Source organism: Cyrtonyx montezumae, unplaced genomic scaffold, assembly GCF_038088225.1.
Source record: "Cyrtonyx montezumae isolate F1298 unplaced genomic scaffold, pur_monq_1.0 scaffold_3, whole genome shotgun sequence".
NCBI lineage: Eukaryota > Metazoa > Chordata > Aves > Galliformes > Odontophoridae > Cyrtonyx > Cyrtonyx montezumae.
The window spans coordinates 34550112-34562379 of NW_027072034.1; the positions used below are offsets into that span (position 1 = coordinate 34550112).

General features: G+C 41.3%; 1 protein-coding gene across 2 annotated transcripts in view; it reads right to left on the reverse strand.

Annotated features, from left to right (window-relative positions):
- Positions 1 to 2053: 2053 nt before the first annotated feature.
- TMEM131 (transmembrane protein 131) overlaps positions 2054 to 12268 on the reverse strand; it is an 88249-nt gene continuing 78034 nt past the window's right edge. For both annotated transcript variants that reach the window (XM_065741170.1, XM_065741171.1), the window contains 10 exons: positions 11529 to 11704; positions 10423 to 10550; positions 9051 to 9175; positions 8732 to 8887; positions 7849 to 8023; positions 7388 to 7509; positions 7186 to 7282; positions 6048 to 6145; positions 4569 to 4732; positions 2054 to 3134 (listed from right to left, as the gene is read on the reverse strand). In XM_065741170.1, the coding sequence (XP_065597242.1) occupies positions 2835 to 3134; positions 4569 to 4732; positions 6048 to 6145; positions 7186 to 7282; positions 7388 to 7509; positions 7849 to 8023; positions 8732 to 8887; positions 9051 to 9175; positions 10423 to 10550; positions 11529 to 11704 (1541 nt within the window). In that variant the 3' untranslated portion in view covers positions 2054 to 2834. The remainder of the gene's footprint in view (positions 3135 to 4568; positions 4733 to 6047; positions 6146 to 7185; positions 7283 to 7387; positions 7510 to 7848; positions 8024 to 8731; positions 8888 to 9050; positions 9176 to 10422; positions 10551 to 11528; positions 11705 to 12268) is intronic.

The window sequence follows — 12268 nt, forward strand, 5'->3', positions numbered from 1 at the left end:
TCTGGGGCAGAGTGAGTGGAAGACTGTGCAGAGGAAATGGACCTGGGGGGGGTGTTGATCCATGCTCAGCTGAACATGAAACATGTGGCCAAGAAGGTCAATGGCATCCTGGCTTGTAAGCAGAAATAGTGCAGCCAGCAGGAGCAGGGAAGTGATCATCCCCCTGTACTCAGCACCAGTGAGGCCACACCTCAAGTACTGTGTTCACTTTTGGGCTCCTCACTACAATAAAGACATCGAGCAACTAGAGTGTGTGCAGATGGAGCACAAGTGTTATGGGGAGCAGCTGAATGAGCTGGGATTGTTCAGTATGGAGAAGAGGAGGCTCGGGGGAGACCTTATTGCTCCTCCTCTGAAGTGAGGTTGCGGGGGAGATGGGGCTTGGCCTCTTCTCCCAAGTAACTAGCAATAGGATGAGAAGGAATGGCCTCAAACTAGACCAGGGGAGGTTAAGGCTCGACATTAGGAAATACTTCTCTGAGAGTGATAGGTGCCAAAATGGGCTGCCCTGGGAGGTGGTGGAGTCACCAACCCTGGAGGTGTTCAAGAAACATTCAGATGTTGCATTGGGGACATGGTGGACAGTTGGACTGCACGATCCTGGGGAGTCCCCCCCAACCTTGGTGATTCTATGATTCTGGTGCCAACTAAACTGATTTCACATTAGGAACATACTCACCCAGTTCAGGCTTTCAGATTTCAGCACAGGGCAGGAACTTTGCATGCTTTTGAAGTTCATTTGCTAGAGTTGGCAGAATAGAAACAGCATTTAGAGCAACAAAATAATTAAGGCAAATTAATGGTAATTATTTTTCTTCTTCACTGGGAACTTCTGTATTTCCAGCAGCTTCCAGGTCTGGAAAAGAAAAGCTGACTCATGATATTCTGCCCTTGACAGTACTCTGAATTAAAAAGATTTTAACTTACCAGAGGGGTTGGGGGTTCCGTGAGCTGCTCTGAGGGCAGCTCACCCTCAAAGAAACTGCTTAGGATACTCTTGAATGATTTTATTCACTGCAAAATTACAAGTACCCATCTTGGGACTTAAAGGCAACCGTGGCACTCACCAGGCAGCATTTTCTACACCTGTGAAGACTGACTGCACCATGAAAGCTGGCACGTAAGCTCTGCTGTTTCCTTCCTGAGGTTTCAGTTCCATGCATATACCTCACTCAGTGGTTTCTTCAGAAACCTCTGACTTTTGCCCAACTTTATTTCACTTACTGTCCCATATATCCCTCTGGATCAATGTATTTGCTTTTTTAACAGGTAGCTCTCTTGATTACCTTAACCAGGCAGAATTTTGGGTTGTTTTGCCCCTGGACTTTAAGAGCAATTTTTTTTTTAATTGGTCTTTGAAAAGAAACTTCTCAAAAGCAAGAACTGAATATTCTAAAGGCAGCACTAACACAAGGGAATGGCTCACACTGGGGGGAAGGGGGGAGGGGCAAGAGTCCAAAATAGATTTGTTGCCTTGTCTTTTCAGAGCAGAAATTCTTTTCTTTCTTCACAACTGCTTAAGCTACTGGGAATAGCAGTATGTAGAACTCATTTCTGCTTACATCTTCCGTGGAATCAGTTCCTACACGAAGACATTACGTTAACTTCAGCAGCTTCTTCTCACCTTAAAGTTACTGCTCTGTTATCTCCCCCACTTCCATCTTGCAGAGAAGCAGGCCCTGGCATGCCAGTAGCTTAACTCAATCTCTATTTTGCACGCAGGAAGAGACTTGTTTGCCCTCTTATTCAAAAGGAAATTCCATATGAAGCCACACTGTGCATTTCGTTATCTTGCATGGTTCTACAAATGTCCACATTTTAAGAGCAAAGGAGTTCCTCCGAACATCCACTTCATAGACCCTGAGACAGTGAGGCAACAGCAACCTGGCACCTGTGCAGATGTTGTTTACATAATATTTGTCCAGATGGACAAATAGTGAGTCTCAAGTGTTTGGCCCTTACACAGACTCCATGCACAGTAGATTTTGGCCTGAAGGTTACCACCACCAAGTGGATCCCCGTGCCAGGACAACAAAATGACAGCAGGCAGATGTTGAAAAAAGCAGTATTTATTTTAAAGTACAACCCAAAGTTGTAGCTGTAAGAAATGCACAAGGTATCTTGTTTTTTCCACAAGTCTTGGCTGCGTGCATTTCATTTCAACTTAAAAATGCATTCAGGTTTACAAATGTACAAAGAGCACAGAAAGTGTATTACAGTCTTAACAGAATGCTCTTACATTCAGCCATTTTGCTGTTAAGGTTCTGTGTTGGTTCTGTTGTGGGTTTTTTCTTCTTTTTTTTCTTTTTTCTTTTTTTTTTTTTTTACATTCTTAGAACCTGTGTTAACAAAGACAGCCTTATTTTTAAAAAAATACTCTGCATTTCAGCACAAAGTGCCTTTTTTATTTTCCTTAAATTAGAACTTGAAGGGTAATACTGGAAAAAAATTTAAAAATCAAAACTGGTGCTTCCATAAAAGTATTGCATGCCATTTGGTAGTTCAGACTGCTTCCTACATAGAAATGGCAGATGGTGAAACAGGAAGGCAGTGAAATTGTCCAGATTTACAGGCTTCAGCTGTAGGTTGGATTTGTGGCCACACCCAGACTTTTCCAAGCTTATCTGTAACCTCACGCTACCATATTGCAGGACAGACCTTAAAAAGGAGCAAGTGATGAACGTGTGACTGGAGGGGTGAGGGGAGGGAGGGAGAGAAAGGGAGGAAAAATTGCCATGAACAACAAATGCCTGAAAACGATGTTTCAAAAATTTTCATTCATATCTGTACCATGACCTGGATTCAAGTTCTTCTCTTCTGCTTAGCTCCGAGTTTCAGTTTTCGTGAGGGTAGTGTGAATTAGACCATGGATCTGAACTTCTTCTTCCAATGGTTGGGCCCCAAATTCTCCAAGGATTGTAGGTCTGTCCCATGTCTTCAGCAGGATTGGCAACGCTGGCAGCAGCAGCTGGAGGAGGTGGCGGTGGCGAGGAGTTTTCATTACCCATGAGATCAATACCTGACAAGGCATTCGTTGGAGTGGTGAAGGGAAGGCCACTGTTGAGATTACTCGACCAGATGGAACTGCTGAATGGAGTGGTGGACCACAGGCCGCTCGGGTTGCCAAGGATCGACTGTGGTAAAGACAGAGCTGCATGAGTAGCTGCCAGGTAACCTCTACTGTCAGCTTTTTCTTATTACTGTTGTTTTTACAGTCCCTTTGGAAGTGAAGTATCTAGGAAAAAAGCAAGCCTGCTGTGGAAGCCCTTCCACCTCCACTGTGACACACAGTTTTGAACTACCTTTACTAGACCTTGCCCAGAGGAATCACGCTAACGATCACCAAATGCATCTGGGAACTGAATTGGCTGCACAGTGCAACCACATTACAGGCTTTTAAGCTGTTTGCATTTGGGCTTATATGTCCCCATACTATTATTAATTTAAACAGCACTGGTATTCAGAGGTCAAAAAGCTTGAGGCACATTAAACTAGTTTGAGGAAAACAGATAAATAAAGATGAGTTGTAATGGAAGGTAGCAGTGATCCTTGATCCCTTTTTGACAGCTTGCAAACCTAGCTCCTTGTATTCATACTTAATCTGTTAAAAAAAAAAAATCACACTGTTTGGATGAACCCTATTGGATTTACTGGGGGAAGATAGGACAACCCTTGCCAAGATCTCAACCCTCAGACAACAAACTGTAACCAGCAAACCTAACCACTAACCAGTATCAGTATGCTGTGCACCTGATGATTAAAATAAAAATCCCTTTAGAAAGCAAATAGGGTGAACTCTGAAAATGTCTTCATTTCAGGTTTTTATTTTTAATCCCCTGGAACAACCTTATCTGAAACTGGTTGGACAATAATACATTAGAAAAGAACCCTCACATAACTTGATGCAGAGAGGTGGATAGGAATTTTGAGTATCCAAAAGGTTTATCCATGCCAGCATCATTGTGACTGTCCACTGTCACTGGGATGCTGAGTTAAAGCAGGGTCACAGTTTCTAACTGTTATATAACTAAATAGTTACATTTAAGCTACACAAACATTAGACTGCTAAGCCTGCAGCAATAAACACTCATTCTGCTACTCAGACAGCATCTCTAACACACTAAAATCAGCTCTATTTCTTGCTATGGGCAAAAGAGCCAGGAACTATTCCAGTGTATCCCAAAAAGCACTTGGGATAGTCCAGCAATTGCTCATGAAATAGAAGAAGCAACAAGAAAAGAGTTGGCAGAGCAATATCTTAGACAGCTACTCCTCTTCAGGAGTTGTGGAGGGAGGCACAAAGATGCCCAAAGACAACAACTACAAAATGGAAAATGGAGAGGAAATGGAACGTGCTGTTTTAAGTGCTCTCCTCACAAATTTCATCATCTGCAAGCAAGCAGACTAATGGCTCACGGTCCAAAAGCCATTCTAACTTAAATACACATAATACTATTAGCACTCAGCTGACCTTTTATTTAAATAAAAACACCTCCACAAAATGGCACAGCAGACACAGAACAGGTTGGGAACAAAAACAAACCATTGCATTTGCACCAAATACTCACTGCAGTTGTATGAGTTGGCGAACTTGAGCTTGTTGGCCAGGAGGGTATGGAATCTGTAGCTGAAGGATCCCAGATGGATGATGGAACATGACTGAACTCACCCCAGTTTCTCTGAACATCTTGCCCATAAGCAGGTCGAGCTAAACCAAGTTTACTAAAAACCTCTGAAAAACAAAATGAAAACGACCTGAGCACGTTACTGTTTCTCCCTGTTGAAGATCAGCAGATTAACATAGATCGCTGTCCCTTCCCATGTTTTCCTGTTAGGTCCTGCTGCAGTAGGAGAACAGATTAGAAAAGGTCACGAACAAACACAGATCTCAGCTCACTTGCCTTGTATGGGGCAATGGCTACAAATTTAGAATCATGATTACAGTGAGGAAAAAAGTTCTACATGTACAATAAATTCCACAGACTGATACTGAATGGAGCATCTCAGGTACTTTTTACACAAAGGCAAATAGAAAATCTGGCAGAAAAACAGCAATACTGCAAATCCTGCTAGTTTAACACAGCAGTTGACTGTGGTTGGAGGAGGTGACAGTGCTGTAGCAGCCTCTCAGAAGTGCAGTACTTCCTTCCCAGTTGACTCTTGGCACAGGATGTGGCACCAGCTGTGCCCAGCTCAGATAGGCTGGCCCTGGCTCAATTAAGATAAGGAAGGACAGCACCAGTGCTCATGGTTCACATGGTGCCCACACATGAGTTGATCTCAGGCACCTTACTGTCATCCCTCAGAGTCACTGGTGTTGCAGATGAAAAGAAAGCAGACCCCAGACATTTTTCAGTAGACACCCAATCCAATGGCATGCAGATGCTGCATGGAGTTTGTTTTGCTTACTGATCTTTTGCAGACATCTTAAAAAAAAACCAAAACATCATGCACCCCCAAACCTACTATGTAAATCTACCTCAAGTATGTAGGACATTTGATCTTCCTGCATCAAGACCTCACCTCAATAGCCACTTACAGAAAGTTTACCTTTCTAAATATAGGAATTAATGGATGGTTAACACACATCGGTTTATTATACAGCTAGACAAATGCTAGGGGAAAACACAAGAGGAAAGCAACATGAAGGACAAGCCGTTGCATCACACTTGCATGGGTTTATGCAAGTGTGAGGTGTTCAGGAAACCACAGGTTTCATAGCACACTTCTGAGACCCACTGTAGAGCTTCAGGGGAAGGATGGAGGGGAGGAAGACAGTGAGAAAAGAAATACAAAAACATTCTTCTGAAACTGATAAAATTCTATACCAGTTGTTTCCAACAAAACAAAATCTAAGACTTTCCACCAACTCTCTGGGCTAAAACACAGAGTACACCACCAAATTATAAAGTGTTTTCCTATACAGAGATCCTTTTGGGGGATAGGTGTGGGAACAGAGCCTGTACTTAGAACAGTTGAATGGAAATACACCATTTCTTCACCTGTATTTTAGTACCAAAAACATTTGGGAAAAAAAATACACTCACCTCCAGTTAAGTTAAAAGAATGTCCAAATGCAGAGAATGAATTGAGAGGTGTAAAGTCAGGACTGCTGGGATTGCTGATGGGACTCCACAAACCCGAACTGAATGGTGAGGAGTAATGGGAAAGAAATATATATTAACGTGATTTCATCAACAGTAATGATGTGCTGATACAAAGTAAGTACATGTACAAATATGCACGTAATACATGAGCACATGCTATACATATGTATAAGAAATATAAAATGCTGCTCAAGACTTGGTAAATTAGCTTATTTTTCTTTAGAAAAATGATGACAGGGAGACATTATCTTGTACGTACAACACTCTAACACTCTGCTCTAGATAAAACACTCTTGGTCTGCATGCTGAGCTCCACCAAAGAGCAGCTCTTTTTATCAGAAGACTTGCAGGATCCAGGATGCAGCTCAGCTTTTTGACAAGCAAGCTGAGAACTGCTCAGAAGGCATACAAATGTTCACATTCTAGCTTGTGGATATGTTTCTTGAAAATACACATGGGTTAACTGGAACTGGTGGTAAATATTTACAAAAACAATCCAAGAACTGACCCACAAAACTTGCACAGAAAAGTGATGCCTTTGTATATCGAAACTCAACTTCAAGTCTCACTCCTACTTCAGAAAAGCTACCAGACACCGCTCAGCAAAAATCTAACAAAAAAGGCAGTGTTATCAAAAAGACCAGAAATCACCATTGCACTGGGGAATATAACTGAGCACAGCTATACTCTGCTTCTACTCAGAACACAAAGTCCTGTTATTGTCCTGGTTTCAGAGTTAAAACCGGGAGTGACAGATATTGCTGTGCAAAATCCTGCTTGTGAATTATTCTGAGTCACCTTGGTACACACTCCTAAATAGTGAAAGAGCCAAACTAAGGCCTCCTTGTTTGGATGCCCAGACTGTTCAGTTACAGGGAATGAGAGTGGAAGTCCCCATCATATCAGGAATACCTCCTCTCTCAATTTCTCTCTCTCCTTTTGTGAGACTTGCAAAAAATAAAAATTCAGAGCTCACAAACGACCAGAATAAATTCAATTCACTGACTTCAAAATGCCACTATCTGCTTGCAGGCTCTTTTCTAAGAGCTCAGGTATTTCCAAGAGTTATAAAACGTACCTGTCAGAGCCATCACTGTCAACAACTGTGTGAGAAACGCTGATGTTGCTGGAAACCTCTGTCTTAGTTGGGGGAACCTTTGGTATGCCACTGCCACCTGCAACAATAAATCTAAAATGAGGCAAAAGTAAACCAACTGACAACCAGACTTAGTATTCTGGAAATATGCAGAGGTATTTATTATGCCAGGCTGGTACAGTACCTGGGCTCTTGTCATAACCTGCAGCAACAGCAGCAAAAGTGGGGTTTCCATTCCTGCCTGGAAGAGAAGCTGCCTTTGCCAGCTTGTGTTTGGTACCATTGGGCTGCTTGGTTTTTGTTTCACTTAAAGGATAGGGAGAAAAAGCAGGAAAAAAAAAGTTTATTGTTTTGGACTTCAGTACATTGATAAACAAGCAATAATTTAATCCACTATTCATAAAAACATTACCAATAGTTCAATGGTTTATATAGATGCACATTCCTGTAATATACCAAGTTGTAATAAACTCCCCCAAAATATAAATAGCACTCTGCAATGTGCACAGTAATATCTGCAAAAAAAAAGTTTCCAGAGGAAGAGGAAATGGGTACAAGAAAAGAGAGCTGCACCATATCAAGCACATTGGCTCCTCAAGCACTCTGTGCTTGTGATATCAGTAGGAAGTGCAGATTTGAACTCACTTGCTGCAACTGCTGTTCACAATGCTGCTGTAAGTGCCTCCTCGTGGCCCAAAAGCTAAGGATGCAGGAGGAGGAGGAGGAGATGGAGAGGCAGGTGTAGGTGAGGGCTGTCGCTGTTTCAGGAAAGCATCTGCATTCATGGTTTGTAGAGAAAGTTTATAAAGGTTGTCTGTAGCTATATAAAAAAAAGCACAAAAGACTCTCATGTACTATTTCTTTAAGATGATGGCTACTCATACTCTGCTATAAATTCTGTTTGAGGAATTATTTTGCCAGTTAAGTGGCTCCTTCCTTAAATTCACCTACTACTATTCAGGTTTACTGACTACTGTGAGACCATTTTGATGAAGGAATGAACTGGTTTGTATGGAAAAAAAAGAATGGAACTTTTAGGCTAAGCAAGAACTGTGGGGAGGGCTGACTTTAAAAACAAATGCAACGAAGAGGAAAATGACTCGTTTCTCACCAAGGCCTTCTATTGCCCTTATAGTGCAAGCAAAAAACTTGTAATAGTGCCCCACCCTAATCATTGCAATAAGGAGCTTTCAGTGTTTCCTCTCAAGGAGAGATCATTTACTTAATTTCAACTTAGGCTCCAGAAGAATGTGGAAGAAAAACTCAATCTACTGTAGATGCATTTTGTTTTCAAGCAGTAATTCTCAATTCCTCAGCAGCTTCTGAAGAACAGTTGAATGACCAATGCTCTGCCCACGTGATGTTCAAATCTCCCAAACCGTACTGGACACTATTGGTATTAAGTTTCCAGCAGAAAATGGGAGCACAAATATGCAGGGGGAAAAAAGTGAGGCTATAAACAGATCGAGCCTGCCTTCAGATATGCATTTCAGGAGACTAATTCTGTCATTCTCCAGTAATTACTCACAGCTGCCAGTTTTGTGAAGTGGCACAGAGTCCCACTCTGGTGGTGGAGAATCCTTTTCGCCTTCTGAGCTGCTGGTGTTCCCGAGCTCCTGTCCAGAGCCACCAGGAAGAAATTTTGATAATACTGATGGCCTGCTCTCTATTAACTTGTTTGGACCTATTAACAAAATGAGAAAAAAAAACCCAAACCTAAGTCAGTGGATAATAAAGCAATTAGCTTTCTTAACGTTAAACTTCAGATTAAACATTCAAAAGGTTTACAAGCAAACAGATCAAGAGTCCTGAGATATTTGTGATATGTGAAAATAGCCTCACACTACCTCTTGTTTTTGGGAGGTTTCTTGATTTGGACACATTCGTCAAGAGGTGCTGTGTAGATACCTTGGATGGAAAGGTTTTGCGCTGCTTGTTTTCCAGTGAGGGAGCATAAGGTAATTCCAACGCACTAAAAGAAAACAGAGTGCTGCAGGACATACGTATTCATCTACCATACAGATTTTACCAAAGACTGTTCTCCTGTGGCTTCTTTCTATAGAGCTTATGCTCACCTTCAAAGTCATTCATAAGCACAGTTCTGCTGTCATCTCTTGTATTTCTTCATACAACTCCACTCTTCCATTCCTCCTAACCCCAGCTCATCTCCCTCCCACACAGGAATTCTGTCTCATTCTCCTTTCCTCGAGTAATCCTGCTTGATCACCCCTGATACGTTATTGCCATGAACGCACAGGATGATTGATCCCAGAACTATTCCAACCCATCAAATTTATTTGGCTATACACTGCTCCTTTTCACCAGCTATTTGATTTTGCCCCAGTTGCTGTACATTTTCTAAGGAGAAACTTGTATTCTGGCAGAAGAATTCCGGCTCAAGTAGGGATTCTGTATAAGGTCACATATAACAACCTTGTGATTTAGAAGACAGAGGAAAATGTATAATAGTAAGAAGAAAAAATAGAATGGAACATTGTCCGGACATGTTTTAAGAATTATTCTGAAGAAAATGAATGCATATGCATACCAACTACCCAGTCAGAATCTCAGTCTAGTATTAACTACAGCAACAGGCCAAACACAACCCAATATACCACATCTAACTCTGACAAAGTTTACTTTTGTGGCTCTCCAATACTCATTTCATTTTAGAATTTCAGAATGAGATTTCAAAATGAACTGTCTATAGCAAGGCTGAGGTTCTTTATTTTTTCCTTCTCTATCATCTGCAATCTGTCAGGAAGGGAATGGCACTGGCAGCAAACACCTCTTTTAACAACATATCCAAGACACTCATTTTACACTACGATCCCAACAAAGAAAACTGCATGGCTGTAACTTCTCCACAAGTAACTAGAAGTACTCTTGTTACAGAGCTGCCACTGTACAGAGACTCCGGTAGAAATGTTTACCCAATGTTTATCTGTGGTACTTATTTAAAAAAAAAAACAACTTGCCATTGCTTAACCCCATCTTCTTCTCTAGATTTAGTCCTCATATTATTAATTGACTGTACTCCCATCAAACAATTCATCATTTACAAGCTTCAGATGTTCCCCGATACCATGAAGGAAGTGGCAGCTGCCTGGAGCTATATCTGCTGCTGTCATTAGCCAGACTGGCAGCTACAACAGTAGAATACACAGAGATTGTTATCGATCCATCCTCCATGATGCCTTCCCACTCTGTTGTGCTTACCTAGTTTTCACATCTACAGGGACTTCTTTCTTGATATTTGTTAGCAGTTTTTTACTTTTCTGTTTTATTTGCACTATTTCATTTTCAGTTTTTTCTGGTGAAACTTTTCCCTTTTGTTTTTCAGGTTCCTATAAAAGACATAACAGGACATCTATGTTGATGGAAAGTACATGAAAGGTCTCTCTCACATCACAAAATACTCAGTGCAAGTAGGACTAACAAAAGAACACTAGGTGAAAACATAAGTGTTTTTGCAGCATAGAACTTATCATTTTACTACTTAGTACACTTATAACATGTGATATTCAATTTTTCCTAGATATTTTCCTTTCTACTTTTCCAAGCTGAAAATTAATGCACCTCAAGCAAATCAGATGCTCACAAATACACAGCTTCTTAGGTCATAACCCCTAAGTCTACCCAGAAAGATGTGGCCCTGCACTGAGAGCTACATGGCACTCGTGTGCAGCTCAGGCCACGTGAAACAGACTCTGCTGCAGTCAAGAAAGCAATGAATACACGCAACTTCTCAATACAAATTCCTTATTCTTTATCTTTCAGGGTATGAGTATTCTGTCAAATACCTGTCCTGAAAATCAGAAGTTACTAAACTGAACTAAGTTTTAAAAACACATCGTATATGCTTTTTTCTTTTCTTTCCCTCTTTGATTAATTCAACAGCTGCTGACAAGACACCACCAATGAACTGACTCTTCATAACTGATTGTGTTGTTTTAGCACATGCCTTAATCACCAGGTAAAATTAGTGTTTGCACCTTGTGCTTTAGTCAGCAAATAGAACAGGCTAGGAGCACAGACAGAGACAGCTATTACAGTTCTGCTGACAGCCAGTAGCTTGTTCCAACCACAGTTACTCAGGCACTTTGGGTCCTGAGACGACATGATTCAAGCATTCAACCACGCTGACACTGCTCTTTTACAAAAGAGGAAAGTGAGTAGTGAAAGCAAGGATTGTGAAAGGGGATTTTATAATTAACCTTCTGCTGCTAACTATTGCAGCAGAAAACATGGGAGGAAAAAGAGACCCTATTCCCAAGTGCCACGCTCCTCTAACCACAGGAGTCTCCTTTTGAGTAGTGCTGTACCTCTTTGAGAAGTGGTTCTGTATCAGGGTTGGAGGTTTCAGTTGTGGTTGAAGAACTGTCATCATCTGCCAAGGAATCCTTCAGTTCATCTTCGGGTTGCTTCCCTTTTCCTCTTCTGTCCTTTTCTTCCCGTTTCTTTTGTGGCTTTGCCTTCCGCTGCAGTGCCTTCCCTTTCCCTGGAGAGATAAAGGCATTTCAGATTCTCATCAGCAGTACTCTGTGATGGGCTCCTTCACTTCATTTCAGAGGCCAACCCACATGATAAAATCTCTGAAGTTTGTCTGTTATGCTCCTGAGCCCTAACTCCACTGCCCCTCTGCAGACAATGGGCACCTGGCTGCACAGAGTGCTTCTCTGCTATGTTGCTGGTGTTTACCTTAGAATTCAAATTGACTGTGCCACCATATAAAAGTAATTTAAACACAGACTTCAGAAATTCAAACAAGCTTTCTCATTCTAACAAATGAAAAACCGAAATGCTTAGCATCCTTGCCAGTTAAAAGCCAAATAAAGTCTCAACATATTTTACTTTTTCAGTGTACTGTATATTAAGAGCCACGGCTAAGCTGACTAAAATTATTTGCCTTGACACATTTAAGTGTTACTGCATCTCAATGTATGAAAATATGCACTGAGCACTCCAGGGAGCATTTAATCACTTTTCTTGAAGTAATCCACGTATCAATAAACAGTGCTACTCAAACAATCCATTATGTCTTTACTGTATTTTCTACATGCTA